A 21,104-nucleotide genomic window follows, 5' to 3' on the forward strand; every position below is an offset into this window, starting at 1 on the left:
ATATATATATATATAATTCCAGATCTGTTTCCTTGCAGATTGCAGGACTAGTATGTACAATATTTTTTGTGCACACATTACTAGTACAGCATATAGCATGCAACTAACTTCTGTTAGCCGAAGGCCAGCTAAATAGCCTTCGGCTAACAACATACTTTAATAATTTACTATTAAATAAATTAGCAATAATTTTTTTGTTCAGTTACCTGAAGTAGAAAATCTGCGTCGTCTTTCTTTAGGAGTATCAAGGGTTGAATCTGTACTATCGGGCAAATGGCGGTCGAGCGGAAGAATAGGGGCGGCGTTATTATTATTCTCCAGCAAAGTTTGAACAAAAGAAGCTTCAATTGAATTGAGAAAATGAACATGCCTTTCATTAGTCCAATACAAACTGTTACTCGACGATTCGTATTTTCCTTCAAAATCCTTCTTCTTCGGATCCATATATATATATGAACTGAGTCGATCTGTAATTGTTCTTCGACCGGTGCTGCCGCCGGAAATTTGAAATTCCGGCCGGTGTATTGCCGGAAGACCACCAGGTGGGTTGGTCTGTGTTTTTCGCTCTCTCTATAAGTTTCGAATGCCAATTAGGATATTTTGGGACTTTTTATATGATTATTATATCTTTACAATTGTACTGACGAGTGTGGGGTACAATATATCATTGTCAAACATTTCACCCACTATTACTCGCACAACTTATTTCGTTTCGATACAAATTATGCTGAAAATTAATTACGTATGTATTTAATAATAGTACATGACTACATGTAATGCATTGTAATGTGGAATTATTTTAGTACACATATATAATTTTACATTTTATACACCTTGCATAGAATAATTTATATGCGTCTTAGTCAAAAGAGTGTATTTGTTCTCTGAACAAAGCACATAAACAGAATATATTTAAAGAGAGTTACAGTAGTAAATTATTTATAATTTCTTAACAAATTTTGTCAAGGACAAACAAAGTGGCCGACAAGTAATATGACACGAAAATCTGAAGATTTTTTTTTAAAAAAAAAACTTGATATTACATGAAATTTTGCAATAAATATTAATAATATTAAATTTTATATCAGTTATATAATACATGTGAAATGTCAAATAGAATGAAAATTTAAAATACATGTATCTTTTTTTTCTTAGTTTTTTTTTTTTTTTTTGAAGTGTGTGGGGATATATTGCATTGATGAGACATAGAAAAGGCAGAGAGTGCTTAAATATTTGTAGCAAAATTTGAATATTGCATGAGAAAAATTGGTTACATGTTGCAATCCATCCCTTGTAGACGTGCTAGTATCTTTTTTGTACCAAATTAATTACAATCTGTTGCTTGCTCACATCACTATAAGAAGTTTTATGATTTTCTGGGTACAGTTTCTTTTAAATGACAAATGAACCTGCATTCGTTATTTTCTGGGTGTGTTTTGAATAACTCACTTCGACTTATAGTTCGTAACAATGCATATATAATAAGACAAGTTTGATGTGACGAGCTTGATCGAATAAATATGCAAAGAATACTAAACTTGGATCCCTTATTTACTTGACCATCGTTTTCGGATTAATTAAACTAGGATAAAATTAGCAATGATAATCTCAATTTACAAGTATTTCAGAAACCATGAAGAGCATGAAGCACATTCTATGTAGTGGTGCAAGTGTAACGAAACATCACACAATGAATTCAAAATATCTTCTTTCTTTTTCTTACTCAATGTTCAATATCTGTATTGAAACTTGATTATATTAAATTGTATATTGCAACTACATTTTGTGGACGTTGCTCTCAGCATATTTTTTTTCTTCAAACCTACGTTTAAATTCAAAATCTCTAATTAAAAATGACGCATAAAATCTCAACTATCCGATCATAATTTATAACAGTGAATTAAAAATATCTATAGAATAAGACATAGTAGATATTTAATTTGTTAAAGAGGGGGTATCATGAAAGTATCCCTTACCGAATCGTCAAAAGTGCAGAAAATAAAAATTGTACACCTTTTATTATGTTGACGATGACGATAGATCAATCGAAGGTGGGGGATATTGTTATCCACTCCTACTTCTTTGATTTTTTTTGTTTGTCATTATCAACAACATGATGGCAAATTTAAAATTTGTAAATTTTAACCTCTAAGTTATTAATATAGTAATTGATTTTATGGTTAAAATATTTAATAAATCTCTTTACATTTAATATATTACAAGGGGGAATATTACACGGATAAACAAACATATACTCCCTCTGTTCCTTTTTACTTATTCATTTTTGAATTGGTACACCTATTAAGAAAATAATTAATGACGTAGTGAAATTATCATTTTACCCCTATTAATTATGAAGTGGATGAAAAGTACTATATTTTTCAAAGTAATTAGTCATTTAATTGTGGGTATAATAGGTAAAAAATTTGTCCTTTCTTAATTAATCAAAATGGACAAGTAATTAGGGACAACTATAAAAGGAAAAGTGGACAAGTAATTAGGGATGGAGGTAGTACTAGTTAATTAGTTAACATAACTATGGTTTGAATTAATTACTTCTCACAACTTTATTTTAGTTGTAATTGCGCCGTCTCTCTCCTCTCTTCCAATCTCTCACCTCTTTCCTCTTTTATACTTATACAAATATAAATTACTATACATATACACAGTGGTTTTATGTCTGAATTGAAAGAGTTATTGAAGTGAAACAATGCGCCAATTCACCACAAAAACAAGTCATTAACATGGAGTTACTAATTGAATCACTAGAACTTTCAGACATGGTTTAGGTCTAAATTGAAGGAGACGATAGATAGATGAAAATTTGACTAGGAAATTATGACCAACACACGATAGATTTGAAATTTGACAAGGTCGTCGCGACGAAGACGAACTTGAATCCCGACGAACGGGAGACGACTAGAGTTTTGGTGTGTGAGATATTTGGGTTAATATTAATTTGAGTGTTTTAATTAGGATTTTTTTAAATGGGTTATGGGGCGGGTTATGGATTATGGATTAAAAAAGGGGTCAAACGGGTAGTATAATAGGATTATGATATGTGTAATAAAATAGGGTTCCGTTAGTGAGAGGGTTATATTTGTACCACTAATTGGACGGTAGGGATATATGTGTACGTATAGTATAACGGAGGGTATATACGCACCTTTTATTAAAGTTCGGGGGTAAATTCGTCCCTTTTCCCTTCATATTTTGTCAAATCGAAAACCGAACTGAAATTTACAAATCAAACTGAACTGACCGAATGCCCAGCCCTATTTCTGATAATCAGATTAGTCCGTTCAATGATGGAATCGCGACTCACCTGTAGAATGGGTTGAATAACTGAGAAGAAATAAATATAAAAATTACTCTCAGAGTAATTAAATTAAAATTTACTCATATAATAGTAAATAAGAAATTTACTAAATTAAAAGGCACATGTCATAGTGAACTTCGCGTTTACAAGTACTAATAATTTTATTAGTTGACATAAATAATTTGGTCTTCTCAAAGATGTGCATACTGAGTAATAGACATATATTTAAGAACTAGAAGATTCTTCAAGAATTTTTTTTGTTGCTTGTTCTCATGATAAGTTGATTGGATCAACTAATGTTGGGATCAAATCCCTAAATTCCAAAAAGTATAAAAGATGAATATGGGCCCGTTCACATCATGTGATATGATAAAGAGATGCATATATAACATAATCACATGTGCATTTGTTGTCAACTTGCAGTTTGACATTCGCAAAATTGTTTGTGGCAAGATAATTTAGTTAAGAGCACAACTTCCCGAATAAGTAATCAAGACAATTTATCTTGATGAGATTGATAAATATTTAGAATAACGTGACACTAAATAAGTCACATAGTGAAATCCTTGCTTATGAAAATAAAGTTTCATGTGTTGAAATGAAATATGATATTGCATAAAGTAATTGTACGCATCAGATCAATAAATTATGATCAAATTTTCTTTTAATTAATTTATGGTCAAGGACCAAATATTTTTCATCTGATAATTTTGATGTACAGTATATGATTAACGAATATACTATGATGCATAAATATGAATTCTCCAAAATAGATTGAAATATATGTTAGTTTGTCTAAAATAAGGAAGAGCTAAGAAGCAACACAAAAGTGGTATATGTTTATATTGAATGTTTCCAAAGGTTAGAGTTTACGAAAAGCATAAAGCATGATAGACAAATTGAATTCAAATAAAATAATTATCAAAGAAAGAGGAGGACCAAAGAATCAAAATAATCATAACAAAGAGACAATGTGCTCTTGAAGAGCTTACAATATAAAACTTCTTGAACTCATGACAAGGATACATACTTAAAAATAATGAAGTATGAGATCTCAATATGTTATGTTGTCTTGTGAATCCATACAAAATGATATATCGTTGATGATATTTTTGATATAATAGCGCGCAATATTGTAAAAAATTATGATGATATAAATTCTACCACTACTAAAGCATGTCGGTGTAGAAATAATTATCAAGTGAAAAGTGGAATGGTGCATCTTGATAAACGTAAAACTTATTTGACTTGCAATCTAGGCACTAGAAGATGTCATATATTTAATATTAAATGTTATCACTTGAAGAAATTGATATGAAAATATCTTACGGATTCAAAATCTAAAGCATATACAAGTTTTTGAAAAACTTATTTATAATCCTCATAAGGATTAAATAGATTCAAAATACATAAAGCATATACAAGTATTGTTATGTAAATTGATGACTAGAATTGAAACTCTTTGCTTAAAGAAGTTGAAGTAAGGAACTTATAGAAATCTTTGATCTTAAAGATATGATTCATGAAAGGAGATAGAAGGAATCATCTTTCGTCAAAACTTTTCTACACACATGAGCTCCCAAGAATGGTGATATCAACATGCAAGATGTTTAATCAAGTAATACTATCATTGATTTTTTCACCAAGTTTCTACCAACTAAAACTTTCAATAAGATGGTCCTCAAGCTTGGAAAACAAAGATTCAAGTCTGTGGATTGATGTTCTCACTAGAGGGAGTTAATATGTGATGTATTCTTTTTCCCTCACAAGATTTTGTCCTATTGGATTTTCCTTGTAAGGTTTTTAATGAAGCATCCATAACGCGTATTATTAGATACGTGTACTATATTTCCTTCACTATTATTTTTCCCAATTGGATCTTATCTATTAAAGTTTTAAGGAGACACATATCAATCTACTGATATTCAAGGGAAGGTGTTATAAATATATTTGTATTACAATGAATGTCTAATTATATGAAGTCTTTTTAAGATATGGTTAGGAAACCTACTTGCGGACCAAGTTAGGTTTCCCAATAAATAAAAAGGTTTTCCTTCCTTGTAAATCAGATATGTGGATCCCAAAATATCCCACAAGAGAAATAATAAGTCTTCTCTCTTCTCCCTACTTTAATCCTCTCATTGTTTTATATAGTTTCATATTACGTTATCACCATGATTCTCTAATCAACTGACCAAATAATACAAAAACCTTGAAGATCCGTGTGCACTGCCCCAACAACGTTGATTTGATGGAATCAATGTTTCTTTTTCTGGTAAGACATATTATTAATAATAGAAGAAACGAAGATAGAAGGAAGCATATTTCGTCCAATCATTTATACACTCGTGAGCTTCCAAGAATGGTGATATCAACATGTAACAAGTCTATTCAAGGAATACTTAGTTGACCTATCGTCAAGTCTCTAGCAACTACAACTTTCAAGAGGATTGTGCACAAACTTGGAAAACGAAGATTCGAGTTTCTGGATTGATGTTCTTATTAGGAGGAGTTAATACGTGATGTACTCTTTTTTCCTCACAAAGTTTTGTCTCATTGGGTTATTTCTGTAAGGTTTTTAAAGAACATATACAATGCGTATTATTAGATATGTGTACTCTTTTCCTTCGCTAGATTTTTTCACTTAGTTTTATCTAGTAAGATGTTAACGAGACACAAATATATTTATATTATAATGAATGTCTAATTATGAGAAGTACTTTAAAGATATAGTTATCATGTAAATAAAGAATTTCTTTTACGTTGTAAATCAAATATGTGATTCCTGAATATATCTCAAGATAAAATTTTTATCACTCTCAAAAAAGAAAACCAGGACAATTAAAACGGAACGAAGAGATTACTGATTACACACTAAATTATCACAATATTTCCTAATTAGTTAGGAAGATCCAAGATCCAAATGACTTTCCTTGTTGACCCGAACTGAATATCTCTGTTCCTTTGAGATCTCATCACCTTGGATTTCAAGATCCTTTTGGCAACTCTCAAAAATGCCCAATTCATCTTCTTTACTCCTAATTTTGTCTGGCAATCTCTTTCTCCAAGCTGCTCTTGCTCTCTCCCTCACTTTCCTTCTTCACTTCATCAAGATCCCTGCACTTTTGCTCTCTGGCCTTTTCACTTATGTTCACCCTGATGATGTTGCTCCAAACAATGCATCTTCTAATGGGGTTCGGGCAGCCATTCGAAGGCCAGGTACTAATGATTCTGACCTCAAACCCAGAAAGAAATCTAAGGAACGATTTGAGTTTGATGAAAATAAAGCTCAGATCTTTAGGTTAAAGCTTAGTGATGGTCATCTTCACACAAGGATTTATTTCGAGGATTTTCGTAGTGTTTTTAATTCTATTCTTGTTTCTCTTTCTTGTTTGTTGCTTCATCGATTCTTGCCAAAATCTGAACAGTCTGGGGTGTGGAAGAGCGGTTCTTTTGTTCCGATTCTATTTGGGTTTTTGGGTGTTGGTAGGATTTTCGTTTTGATTTTTAGGGTTTCGTTTGAAAGATCTGCATCTAAGCTGTCGGAGAGGCATTTGAGTATTCTTTTGGGTATTCTTGGGTTTATTGTATCTCTTGGTATTGTACATGGGGCAGTTCCTAAATGGGTTTTTGATGTTCATTTTGAAGCATTACATGGGTTTGAGAAGTTGTTTTTTGCAATTTTCATGGGCTGTGTTTCATGTTTTTTGTATATGCCAGCAGTGAGAATTGCTCATGCCTTTTGGCTTGGAACTGATCAGCTTCGTTGTAATTTGCCTATTGTTTCGTGTGGATGGTTTGCGCGATTGCTTCTTCATGCTAACTATTTGGTCATGGTTTTGACATCAATGCTTTGGGTGAAACCGTTTACTGACCTATTACTTATTGATCAAAATAAGGGTGCTCATCAAAATTCAAGAATTGAAAATGCTACAAAGTTGGTTGGAAATGTGGGTATGCAGAAGTCGGAATTCGATAGCTTAAGGCTATGGTGTTTGGTGGTTTCGGGCTTATTGCAGATTGTATCGTTGCGATCAAACGTGCAGATGTACTTGAATGAAGCAGTATTGTGTTGGTATCAGAGACTGCACGCTAGCAAAGTTCCTGACTTAGCTTATAGTAGGGCCAAGGTGTTCCTGCACAATCACTTTGTATGCCTTGTGGTTCTGCAGTTCTTTTTGCCTGCATCAATGGTACTTATCTTCCTTGGCTTGTCTCAACTTGGTGACGATTTGCTTACCAATTACGAAGGGGTATGTAGCGTATTGCCTTGTTCTCTGCTAGACAAAGAGGTGGCTTTGTTTATGGCCTGGTGGGTTCTCTTTGTTTGGACAATATATAGTTCAGTCACCCTTGCTCTATTTAGACAGGGAATCTTGTGTGTATCTTGATCTATTGTTTACTCGACTCACATTAGGAAGCCGAGGTCTCTCATTTTTATGAGCTTTTCCACAAGTGTGTCACAATGTAACTATACAACCCTTCAACTGATCTTTTTTTTTTTCCCTCAAAATATTCCTTTTACTAAGAGTTTCAATTTTGTGACACTTCTGAAATTTTTATGGAATATTTTGTGATAAACTTTTGAATGTTTTTATAGAATACTATTTTGTTTTCTCCTCTCATTTTTTGCCTTATGATGTATGGAAAGAGCACATTATGCAATTTTTATGCTAGACAGCTTAGTTAGTATTTTATATCACATTAATAGATTGTATGCCATGCTCCTAGCTCAAGGCTCTTGAACTCTCTATTATTTATGCATTCTTTATTAGCTTATTATAAAAAATAAAAAATCAATGCTCGAGAACCCACGGGCTAAGGACGAAACAAATGATCAAGTTTAAGATCCTTTGTGGTAACAGTTTAAACTGTGGCATGATATTTCACTCAGAAACTTGTGACTTTGCCTTTACGTTTACATGCTTTATGTGCATGTATTTTTAGTTCTCAGTTAACCAATAAGAATGCCCTGCATAATCAAAGACGTTTCCGATAATTTAATTTTGTAGAGCATGATTTATTTTTATATTGTAGAATACTAAAAGCAAGCTTCTTCAGTGTGTATATTTTCCATTGGTCAGCTCATGCAAATATGCAGAAAAGTTAGGGTGCCACCATGGGGTGGGTATTTGGCAGTAAATTATACCTTTCCAGTCAATGTTGCTTTGTGAATTCACAATAGATTTAACTGGAGCAGCTAAAGAATTAATTGAATCTGGATTTGCCTTGTGGATAAGTGACTTACTGTATGTTTAGGAGGAACTAAATTATTGCATATTGAACACTTGCGTTTTGTTTTGTTAAAGTTCAGATGAAGTTGCTGCCATCACTGAAGTAATCTTATGACTACATGCATTTGACTCCTGTAAATGGAAAGCTAACACTTAAGAATCTAATTCAATTAATAGATGCACAGTGGTACCAAGTTCTAAATTTGGAAAAATTAAATGGTTCATTACTTTATTTTGATTTGTTTTGTTATAGCTGCAAAGTCAACACTATTTTATAATCTTGATATTAGACAGTTGGATCTCTTCCGCAGATGATTATAGCTCTGAAAATGTCTAATTTAAGGTACTATTGCTATCTATTAGTAGTAGAAATTGTTTCAAGAAGTTTGTGCGAAGGTCAGTTTGGGTATGGTTTTATGTTGGGTTACTCTAGTATGTTGTGTGCAACATTATAAGAGACAAGGATAAATACTACCTTAATGTTTCTTACAGATCAAAAAACAGATATTGCTTAATAGTAGCTATTACTGGCTCTGAAAGAGCAAGAATAAGGAGATGGCAAGTCTGAGCCCTGTTATCAGTTTTATTTTTAGAAGACCAACTTAATCTACCACAAATGAAGTTAACAAGGTTCATCATTTGAGCTAAAGACAATGTATTAGGAAATCATCAACTTCAGCTTACTCACCACTTTTTTTTTTATAAGAGTTCTGCTTACTCACCATATTCTCGTAGCTTTATATGAAACTGTGATCACACTATCAGAAAGAAATAGCTATGCCTCAGTCTCAAAAGTTAGGGGCAGCTATATAAATCCTCAGGGGATCCACAGCTCAACTCATGTCATCATAACTGTGACCACACTATATTTCATGAGGTGTTTATAGTTTGTTTGTTAACAGCACTAGTGTTTTGCTGGCTATCCCAGAATCTCATGTTAGAGTAGATATTGGTCCTCCTTCACATGCTACGAGATCAAGCCTTGTCTTTACATATTAAAATCATGCTTAAGAATAGAATTCTGATTTCTTTCTTATGGTGCAATCTATACACCTTAATTGTCTAGTGGTATTACTGTTGGCAGACTAATTCACTGGTTTTTTTGTCCCCATTCATTTGCCTTGGTAATTTTTTTTTTTGAGAATTGGTAATGTCACGACCCAATTTCTCGAGCCATGAAGGCACCTACTATAACCCATCAGTAGGTAAGCCAAACCACAACCCAGAACCACACATAATGGGTGTGAGGGTAGAAACTAAACAAGACTAAGAAAAATTACTATAACAACATAAGCAAAACAAAACATAAATGCAATAAAGGATCCCTCCCAGAACCTGGAAGTCACTAATACAGAGCTACCAACAAAACGAGTACAAGTCCCAACAGTGGACCACCGAAACTAGACTGTCTCGAAAAGTAAAAGACAAGTCTTTATATAAACAGATGGAGACTGAAATAGTACAAAACCCTGTGTGCTCACCCCTGTCTCCAGACCAGAAATTCTCCAAACTCGATCAACGCTGACTACTGGTGCTCGGACCTGCATCACGAAAATAGATGCAGAGTGTAGCATGAGTACCAAATAACAGGTACCCAGTAGGCATCATAGGCCGACTGAACTAGAAAAGTAAAGCACTATGAAAAGACGAAATCACAAAACTAGAGGTCAAGAACGGAAGGCTAAGTAACACAATAATGCACACGAGTGTATAAAGATCTAACTAAATTAATATAAATAAGCTAACTACACCTAACTGGACCCACCATAAGCCCAGAAGGTACACTCGTGCACAAGTTTAAATAAAAACCCGAACGGACCCCCATAAGTCCGACGCGTACACAAAATAACTATAACTTAAGGAGAATAGAACTCGAGGCCAAAGAACACCGAACCAAAAAGTAGAATCTGACGGTACGGAGGTCGGGCCTTGAACCGGACACTCACCAGAATTACACAAGTAGCCAATTGCAAAATATAAGTAACTGAGGCCGGACCTCTAACCGGATGCTCTACATACTTGAGGCCGGACCTCTAACCGGATGCTCTACATAAGTATGTGGATGGTCGAGGCCGGACCTTAAATCCGGATACCCGACAAAGATGTCGATATAGCATGCTGAAAGAGTCTTTATCTATCCATAATCATATAAACCCATGGAACACCATCCAGACTTAGCTAATCAATGTAAGACCTTACAGTCGAATAGAAACTCAACTTTGAATCACGGAGCGGAATTCATTGTCACTGACGTAACTCGAGAAGCCGTAACATCTAAGAAATAAGAGTAACTATCGCTAGAGCAAGCTCATCGTCTAGCTAAATACCAAACTATCAGACTCAAGTCTGCTACATCAGTCTACAAGGATTTAAGCCGGCCGAGCGACGTCGGGGCTAAACTAAGTCCTACCGACTTTGAATCATGCATTTCTAAGGAAAACCCTAGTCAAACCTAAACTAAGGCTCAACATACTTCTGACAACCAGTATTCAAACATACAAGTAATTCATATAGCAAAGAAGGTCAATATAAACATGCTCACAGTTACCCGATAATTCTCAGAACAAGGCCGAAAATATAATTTTTAACACCTATGCATGATCCAATAACTACCCAACCCAAATTCCAACTAATCAACATGCATTCACATGTTCGAGTTCAGTCTAAGAAGAGAAACCATAGCCTACCTGAACGCAGATCACGCGCGCTCCAAAATTCACTCCCCGGATCTTTTACTTTCTAAAAGGCCTCGAAACGTTGATACACTATCAGAAATAGAGTCACAACGTTATTACAGTCATTTAAACACTAAAATTGCAAGAAACGGAGACGGGTCAATTTCACGGTCAAAATGGAAAAAATGGGATCCGCGTTGAGAAATCCCGAATTAACCCCAAATAAAAGTCCTAAATAACTCTCGAAACTTGTATAGCAGAATGGAGCACAATTCAGGACTCAAGACGGTCCCAACATTAACATGCAACAAAAAAAACCCAAATCCTAAGCTAAAAATCAGCAACAATGGCAGCAGCTACTTACCAGATTTTACCAAAAATGAAGCTCCAACAGCCAAAACCAATCACACCACGACGATCCTCACGAAAAACCCCACAATATAGGCTCTTGAATCACTTGATTCGGACCTAAAATGGCCAAGAAATCACCTTCTGAAATTTCCCAAAACTTGTGCTCGAAAATGAGCTATGACAGCATTTAAAACCCAAAATTTACCTCAAATCGTGTCCCCAAATCAGATTCCAAGCTCACCAATGTGTTGCCCTCGAAAAATCTCACAACTTAGCCTTTTGAATCGCCCAATTCGGAGTTGTATCGCTCAAGATATCAAGTTCCAAAGTAAAACATAAAGCTGAAAGTTGGGGTTTTTATAGGGGCTGCACCAGATTCAGCTTTGCCTACTTTCTTTAAAGTCTCCGACGGGTGCTCGGAATCCGTTCGGAACCTGATAAAAATAAAATAGATATGCTACCCTACCAAAGTCGACATTCCGGACTCAAAGGCGCAGTCGAAATTTTCATCAGAGGTCATCTCGATAAAATGTGGGTCCCACTTCCATTGGCCATTTTAAGTCAAAAACCACAAAAGGGCTCGGAAAAATATCAAAAACCTCAAAACCCGAAAGAAGGGTCAAACTAGACCAAACTCGACATTCCGGAGCTAACCGCGCTGACGGAATTCTCATCCGAGCGCGTTTACTCAGAATGTTGACTAAAGTCAAACTTAGCCTTTAAACTTAAAGTTAAAACGCCTAATCCCACCAACTCACACTGAAAACTTTGGGAGTCATGTCGACAATGCTACTGGACTAAAATGACCCTTCCGGAACTGATGGAATCGTCAGAATTGGATTCTGATGTCATCTTCTTGAACTTTTGATCGAAAATGATCGTTCAAGGTTCATAAGCTTCAAAAATACTAAAGCTCACACAATAACAAAACGAATGACCAGGTGACCGATCTGTCAGTCCCAGCAAGTCATAAATGACTTAGAATCGCTGTAGGAACGCTCTAAACGATGTACAGAAGATAAAACACTAAAAATGACAATAAGGGTCATTACAATATCCACTACTAAAAAGAACTTTCGTCCGCGAAAGTAAGGTTCAAGAAGTACCTGAAGGCTCAAACAAGACGGGATACTGCTCTCGCATCTCCTGCTCGGTCTCCCAGGTAGCCTCCTCGACTGAACGATGCCTCCAACGGACCTTAACAATAGGAATGGCTCTCGAGCGCAATTTCCTCACATCTCTGGCTAGGATGGCAACTGGCTCTTCTACAAATGTCAAATGATCATCCAACTCAATTGCATCATACTGGAGCACATGGGACTCATCAGGAATATATCGGCGTAGCATCGAGACATGGAAAACTGGATGGATGGCTGAAAATGCTGGAGGTAGGGCCAACTCATAAGCAACCTCCCCAACTGTCCGAAGTATCTCAAAAGGCCCAATATACCTGGGGCTAAGCTTACCCCGTCTCCCAAATCTCATCACACCCTTCATGGGCGACACACGGAGAAATACCCGATCACCAACAGAGAATCTCAAAGGTCGACGCCTCCGATTCGCATAACTCTGGTGCCTACTCTGAGCTGTCCTGAGTCTATCCTGAATCACTCTCACCTGCTCCAAAGCCTCCTGAATCAAATCTGTACCTCGCGGCCTAGGCTCTGTAGACTCGAACCAGCCCACTGGAGTGCGACAACGCCTACCATACAAGGCCTCAAACGGGGCCATCTGAATGCTAGAATGGTAGCTGTTGTTATATGCAAATTCCGCCAAAGGCAAGAACTGGTCCCATTGACCACCAAACTCCAAAACACAAGCCCGTAGCATGTCCTCAAGGACCTGAATAGTGCGCTCTGACTGACCATCAGTCTGCGGGTGGAAAGCTGTGCTCAGGTCAACCCGGGTGCCCAACTCATCCTGAAAGGTCCTCCAAAAGCTAGACGTGAACTGAGAACCCCGATCTGATATAATAGAAACTGGCACCCCATGAAGTCGAACCACCTCCCGAATGTAGATACGAGCCAACCTCTCGGCACTAAATGAAGATTGAACGGGAAGGAAATGTGCTGACTTGGTCAATCGATCAACGATGACCCAAATACTATTAAATCCTCTAGAAGTCCTCGGTAGACCAGCCACAAAATCCATAGTAATGCGATCCCACTTCCACTCCGGAATGGGTAATCCCTGAAATTCCCCACCAGGCCTCAAATGCTCAGCCTTTACCTGCTGGCAGCACAAGCAACGAGAAACAAAGTCAGCAATATCTCGTCTCATGCCACTCCACCAGTAATGTTGTCTCAAATCACGATACATTTTCGCTGTACCCGGATGGATAGAATATCTAGACTCATGAGCCTCCGAAAGTATCAACTGTATCAAATCTCCAACTCTCGGGACACAAATGCGACCAGCGAATCTCAACACTCCATCAGGATCTAAGGTAGCCTGATCACCATTACCCGCTAACACTCGATCTCTAAGGGACCCCAGGGCCTTATCCTCAAATTGACAACCACGGATCCTATCATACAAAGAAGACTGAACTCCCATATAAGCCAAGACGCGTCTAGAATCTGATATATCTAATCGAACCATGCTATTGGCTAAAAACTGAATGTCCAAAGCCAAGGGTCTTTCACCTGCAGATAAGAAGGCTAAACTACCCATACTCACCGCCTTTCGGCTCAAGGCGTCTGCTACCACGTTCGCCTTGCCCGGATGATAGAGAATGGAGAGATCATAATCCTTCAGGAGCTCAATCCAACGACGCTGCCTCGAATTAAGGTCCCTCTGGCTCATGATGTACTGAAGACTCTTGTGGTCAGTATAGATCTCACATCGAACTCCATACAAGTAGTGCCTCCAAATCTTAAGCGCGAAAACTACCGCTGCCAACTCCAAGTCATGGGTGGGGTAGTTGCGCTCATGGACCTTAAGCTGCCTCGACGCATACGCAATAACCCGGCCCTGCTGCATCAATACACAACCCACACCAACACCAGACGCATCACAATAAATCGTGAAACCCTCGCCCTCAATCGGAAGAGTCAATATAGGAGCGCTAGTAAGCAACTCCTTGAGCTTCAGGAAGCTCATCTCACACTCCTCCGACCACACAAAGGGAATATCCTGGCGAGTCAACCGAGTCAAAGGAGCTGCAATAGTAGAAAAGCCCTCAACAAAACGCCTGTAGTAACTCGCTAACCCGACAAAGCTACGAACCTCAGTAACAGAAGTGGGTCTGTCCCAATCACGAATAGCTTCAATCTTCGTCGGATCTACCCTAATACCCTCCTTGGACACCACGTGCCCCAAGAATGCTACAGATGCAAGCCAAAACTCGCACTTTGAGAACTTGGCATAAAGCTGCTGATCTCTCAAAGTCTGGAGCACTATCCTCAAATGCTGCTCATGCTCACTCCGGCTCCGCGAGTATACCAATATGTCATCAATGAAGATGATAACAAATGAATCAAGGTATGGCCTGAACACACGTGTCATCAAGTCCATAAAGGCGGCTGGGGCATTAGTCAACCCAAAAGACATCACAAGGAACTCATAATGGCCGTAACGAGTCCTAAATGCAGTCTTAGGGATGTCTGCTGCTCTAATCCTCAGCTGATGGTACCCGGACCTCAAATCAATCTTAGAAAATACGACGGCACCCTGAAGCTGATCAAACAAATCATCTATACGAGGCATAGGGTAACGGTTCTTCACCGTCACCTTGTTCAGCTGCCTGTAGTCAATGCACATCCTCAAAGTCCCATCCTTCTTTTTCACAAACAGAACAGGAGCACCCCAAGGCGACACACTCGGACGAATGAACCCCTTTTCTAAGAGGTCCTCTAACTGAACACTGAGCTCTCTGAGCTCTGCAGGAGCCATCCGATAAGGCGGAATAGAAATAGGACGAGTGCCAGGCTCCAAATCTATTGCAAAATCAATGTCACGCTCTGGGGGTAGGCCAGGTAGATCTGTAGGGAACACATCTGCATACTCTCTAACCACAGGAACTGAGTCAACTGAAGGCCCCTCCCTACTCACATCTCTGATGTGGGCCAAATACGCTAAACACCCAGAAGCAACCAATCGCCTAGCTCGAATAAAAGAGATTATCCCCGTCGGTGTGTGACTATAAGTAGCCTGCCACAATACCGGGGGAACACCAGGCATGGATAAGGTAACAGTCTTGGCATAGCAATCCAAGACCACATGATATGGGGATAACCAGTCCATGCCCAAAATCACATCAAAATCAATCATATCTAGCATAATAAGATCAGCTCTAGTATCATAACCCTGGATAGTCACTAAGCAAGATCGCAATACTTGATCCACTACTAAGAACTCACCTATCGGGGTCGAAACATGAATCGGCTCTGCCAAAGACTCGGACCTCATACCCAATCGGGGAGCAAAATAAATAGATACATACGAGAATGTGGACCCTGGATCAAATAATACTGTAGCAGGCTGATGGCACAAGAAGAGCGTACCTGAGATGACATCGTCAGATGCCTCAGCCGCCGCCCTTGTCGGGGCAGCGTAGAAATGGCCTTGAGCACCTCTACCTGGTGCACCCGGTCTACCACCTGACCTGCCTCCCCGAGCTCCACCACTGGTACCCTGTCGACTCTCTCGACTGTGCTGAATCTGACCACCTCCTCTAGCCGAAGAAGACACGGCTGAAACTGGTTTTGAAGTAGGTGGAGCTGGTACAATCGCCCCCCGACCTCGCCGGGGGCATTCTCTAGACCAATGGTCAAGAGCACCACACTCATAACACCCCGAAGTTGAACGCCCTGTAGTAACCCGACCGCGGCATGAAGGAACAGAATCTGATGCCCTCGAATTCTGGCCTGTACTAGGACTACTCTGCTGATATTGGCCTCCCTCAGAAACAGGTAATGCCGCCTGAACAGGGCGACTGGTCTGACCCTGCTGGAACCTCTGACGTGGCCTATCATATGAGTCCCTCCCCCTAGTCTGCGACTCGCTATAGCTGCCCTGGTAGCGTGCCCTCTTATCGCTGCCCCCTTGGGCCTCACGATGAATATGCTCCATGGATCGGGCATGATCGACCACATCAAGAAAAGAACGGCCAGCTGAAACCATATGCTCTGTGTCAACCCTCAAACGGTATCGCAACCCACGTACAAAACAACGAACTCTCTCTCCCTCTGTGGGCAGGATCATAGTAGCATGGCGAGACAACTCATGGAACCTCGCCTCATACTCGGAAACGGTCATAGATCCCTGCTCCAATCTAGAGAACTGATCACGAAGCCTGTCTCTGACGCTCCGTGGCATGAACCGGGCCAAGAAAGCCTCTGAGAACTCGCTCCAAGATATAGGAGGAGATCCAACTGGCCTAGACTCTCGATACGCGCGCCACCACTGCCTGGCTGGCCCACGGAACTGATGAGCGGTGAAGTCAGCTCCTCTCGACTCCAAAAGGCCTAATGACTGTAACTGCTCCTGGCAAGTGAGCAGGAACTCGTGAGCGTCCTCTCCAATCGCCCCTGAGAATATAGGCGGTGCCAACCTCTGAAATACCCCAAGCATCTTCTGATCCCGCAGTGGCATCTCTCTAACCTCTAAGTCTGGTGGGGCGGCCACATGAACTGGTGGCGGCTGATCTTGCAGCGCTGGTGCTGGTACTGCTGGTGCTGGTGCCTGTCTCATATCCCCAATAGCTGCTAATATCTGAGTCAAGAGGGAATGAAGATCAGGTGCTGCAACCGGTGCGGGTGGTGGCTGGGCGGGCCCCGGCCCCACTGGCTGTGGCGGTACATGCGCTGCATGAGGCTCCTCCTCCATATCCCGGGCAGGTGCTGCAGCCCTACCTCGACCTCGTGGTCGACGTCTACCCCAAACTGAGGCTCCGGGTGCATCTCCCCCGAACGCACCGCCTCGCGTGCGAGCCATCCTGTAATAGAGTGAAACAACTGAGATTTTAAGAAACAAACAAGACACACGCGGCACGAATTTGAAACAAAATGGATATTTTCCTAAATACATCCTGTAGCCTCCTGGAGATAAGTTACGGACGTCTCCGCACCGATCCGCAGGACTCTACTAGACGTTAGCTCTGTAAAAGTGAGACCGTTGAACCTAGGGCTCTGATACCAACTTGTCACGACCCAATTTCTCGAGCCATGAAGGCACCTACTATAACCCATCAGTAGGTAAGCCAAACCACAACCCAGAACCACACATAATGGGTGTGAGGGTAGAAACTAAACAAGACTAAGAAAAATTACTATAACAACATAAGCAAACCAAAACATAAATGCAATAAAGGATCCCTCCCAGAACCTGGAAGTCACTAATACAGAGCTACCAACAAAACGAGTACAAGTCCCAACAGTGGACCACCGAAACTAGACTGTCTCGAAAAGTAAAAGACAAGTCTTTATATAAACAGATGGAGACTGAAATAGTACAAAACCCTGTGTGCTCACCCCTGTCTCCAGACCAGAAATTCTCCAAACTCGATCAACGCTGACTACTGGTGCTCGGACCTGCATCACGAAAATAGATGCAGAGTGTAGCATGAGTACCAAATAACAGGTACCCAGTAGGCATCATAGGCCGACTGAACTAGAAAAGTAAAGCACTATGAAAAGACGAAATCACAAAACTAGAGGTCAAGAACGGAAGGCTAAGTAACACAATAATGCACACGAGTGTATAAAGATCTAACTAAATTAATATAAATAAGCTAACTACACCTAACTGGACCCACCATAAGCCCAGAAGGTACACTCGTGCACAAGTTTAAATAAAAACCCGAACGGACCCCCATAAGTCCGACGCGTACACAAAATAACTATAACTTAAGGAGAATAGAACTCGAGGCCAAAGAACACCGAACCAAAAAGTAGAATCTGACGGTACGGAGGTCGGGCCTTGAACCGGACACTCACCAGAATTACACAAGTAGCCAATTGCAAAATATAAGTAACTGAGGCCGGACCTCTAACCGGATGCTCTACATACTTGAGGCCGGACCTCTAACCGGATGCTCTACATAAGTATGTGGATGGTCGAGGCCGGACCTTAAATCCGGATACCCGACAAAGATGTCGATATAGCATGCTGAAAGAGTCTTTATCTATCCATAATCATATAAACCCATGGAACACCATCCAGACTTAGCTAATCAATGTAAGACCTTACAGTCGAATAGAAACTCAACTTTGAATCACGGAGCGGAATTCATTGTCACTGACGTAACTCGAGAAGCCGTAACATCTAAGAAATAAGAGTAACTATCGCTAGAGCAAGCTCATCGTCTAGCTAAATACCAAACTATCAGACTCAAGTCTGCTACATCAGTCTACAAGGATTTAAGCCGGCCGAGCGACGTCGGGGCTAAACTAAGTCCTACCGACTTTGAATCATGCATTTCTAAGGAAAACCCTAGTCAAACCTAAACTAAGGCTCAACATACTTCTGACAACCAGTATTCAAACATACAAGTAATTCATATAGCAAAGAAGGTCAATATAAACATGCTCACAGTTACCCGATAATTCTCAGAACAAGGCCGAAAATATAATTTTTAACACCTATGCATGATCCAATAACTACCCAACCCAAATTCCAACTAATCAACATGCATTCACATGTTCGAGTTCAGTCTAAGAAGAGAAACCATAGCCTACCTGAACGCAGATCACGCGCGCTCCAAAATTCACTCCCCGGATCTTTTACTTTCTAAAAGGCCTCGAAACGTTGATACACTATCAGAAATAGAGTCACAACGTTATTACAGTCATTTAAACACTAAAATTGCAAGAAACGGAGACGGGTCAATTTCACGGTCAAAATGGAAAAAATGGGATCCGCGTTGAGAAATCCCGAATTAACCCCAAATAAAAGTCCTAAATAACTCTCGAAACTTGTATAGCAGAATGGAGCACAATTCAGGACTCAAGACGGTCCCAACATTAACATGCAACAAAAAAAACCCAAATCCTAAGCTAAAAATCAGCAACAATGGCAGCAGCTACTTACCAGATTTTACCAAAAATGAAGCTCCAACAGCCAAAACCAATCACACCACGACGATCCTCACGAAAAACCCCACAATATAGGCTCTTGAATCACTTGATTCGGACCTAAAATGGCCAAGAAATCACCTTCTGAAATTTCCCAAAACTTGTGCTCGAAAATGAGCTATGACAGCATTTAAAACCCAAAATTTACCTCAAATCGTGTCCCCAAATCAGATTCCAAGCTCACCAATGTGTTGCCCTCGAAAAATCTCACAACTTAGCCTTTTGAATCGCCCAATTCGGAGTTGTATCGCTCAAGATATCAAGTTCCAAAGTAAAACATAAAGCTGAAAGTTGGGGTTTTTATAGGGGCTGCACCAGATTCAGCTTTGCCTACTTTCTTTAAAGTCTCCGACGGGTGCTCGGAATCCGTTCGGAACCTGATAAAAATAAAATAGATATGCTACCCTACCAAAGTCGACATTCCGGACTCAAAGGCGCAGTCGAAATTTTCATCAGAGGTCATCTCGATAAAATGTGGGTCCCACTTCCATTGGCCATTTTAAGTCAAAAACCACAAAAGGGCTCGGAAAAATATCAAAAACCTCAAAACCCGAAAGAAGGGTCAAACTAGACCAAACTCGACATTCCGGAGCTAACCGCGCTGACGGAATTCTCATCCGAGCGCGTTTACTCAGAATGTTGACTAAAGTCAAACTTAGCCTTTAAACTTAAAGTTAAAACGCCTAATCCCACCAACTCACACTGAAAACTTTGGGAGTCATGTCGACAATGCTACTGGACTAAAATGACCCTTCCGGAACTGATGGAATCGTCAGAATTGGATTCTGATGTCATCTTCTTGAACTTTTGATCGAAAATGATCGTTCAAGGTTCATAAGCTTCAAAAATACTAAAGCTCACACAATAACAAAACGAATGACCAGGTGACCGATCTGTCAGTCCCAGCAAGTCATAAATGACTTAGAATCGCTGTAGGAACGCTCTAAACGATGTACAGAAGATAAAACACTAAAAATGACAATAAGGGTCATTACAGGTAAACAATTTACTTCCTTTGGTTATTAGGAGTTATTTCAATTCTTTAGGATCTTAGGTGTGGTAAAAGAGGTACAAAGCATTAAATGAAATTATTGAGGCTCCATGTTCTATTCTGAAATGAACTCAGAGAAAAATAGAGGAGGAGAGGGAGATAAATGCTTCTTTGGAAGCACTTGCCTGCAAAGAAACAATGAGAATGATGCCGTCCCACCTTTTGTGTAAACGTGGTAAATTCATTCTTATCTGTCTTTATCTTACTGTAAACTCTCAACAGATAAGCTGTGTGAATTCTGGCTACATTCTGCAATCCAGGGCTAAAGATGGATGGCTATGAATTTAGAGTCTGTTGGACACATATGAACATAAATATTGAGGAGCCATGAGATCCATATCAAGGTTGACAGTTTTTTTTTTTTTTTTGGTGTGTGTGTGGTGGGGGTGGGGGTGGGGG

General features: G+C 39.5%; 2 protein-coding genes and 1 long non-coding RNA gene across 3 annotated transcripts in view; 1 reads left to right on the top strand and 2 right to left on the bottom strand.

Moving 5' to 3' along the window:
- LOC107014335 overlaps positions 1–757 on the bottom strand; it is a 2,418-nt gene extending 1,661 nt beyond the window's left edge. Inside the window, exon 1 of the mRNA XM_015214203.2 lies at positions 207–757. Within this exon, the coding sequence (XP_015069689.1) occupies positions 207–444 (238 nt within the window). The 5' untranslated portion in view covers positions 445–757. The remainder of the gene's footprint in view (positions 1–206) is intronic.
- Positions 758–6,213: 5,456 nt separating this feature from the next.
- On the top strand, positions 6,214–7,944 carry LOC107012691. The gene has a single exon (XM_015212599.2). It carries the CDS (start codon positions 6,334–6,336, stop codon positions 7,708–7,710), a length of 1,377 nt encoding a protein of 458 aa, XP_015068085.1. The 5' UTR covers positions 6,214–6,333; the 3' UTR covers positions 7,711–7,944.
- A 9,884-nt stretch (positions 7,945–17,828) lies between these two features.
- Positions 17,829–20,815, bottom strand: LOC107014758. Its single transcript, XR_001456272.2, has 4 exons — positions 19,803–20,815; positions 19,611–19,714; positions 19,259–19,336; positions 17,829–18,112 (listed from the first exon to the last, which is right to left on the bottom strand). It is a non-coding gene; the product is annotated as an uncharacterized LOC107014758 (long non-coding RNA).
- Between the last annotated feature and the right edge of the window lie 289 nt (positions 20,816–21,104).

Source organism: Solanum pennellii, chromosome 3 (assembly GCF_001406875.1).
Source record: "Solanum pennellii chromosome 3, SPENNV200".
Taxonomy (NCBI): Eukaryota; Viridiplantae; Streptophyta; class Magnoliopsida; order Solanales; family Solanaceae; genus Solanum; species Solanum pennellii.

Excerpts from the sequence above, each read along its gene's own strand:
- LOC107012691 (XM_015212599.2), top strand. The coding sequence starts at position 6,334 with ATGCCCAATTCATCTTCTTTACTCCTAATTTTGTCTGGCAATCTCTTT.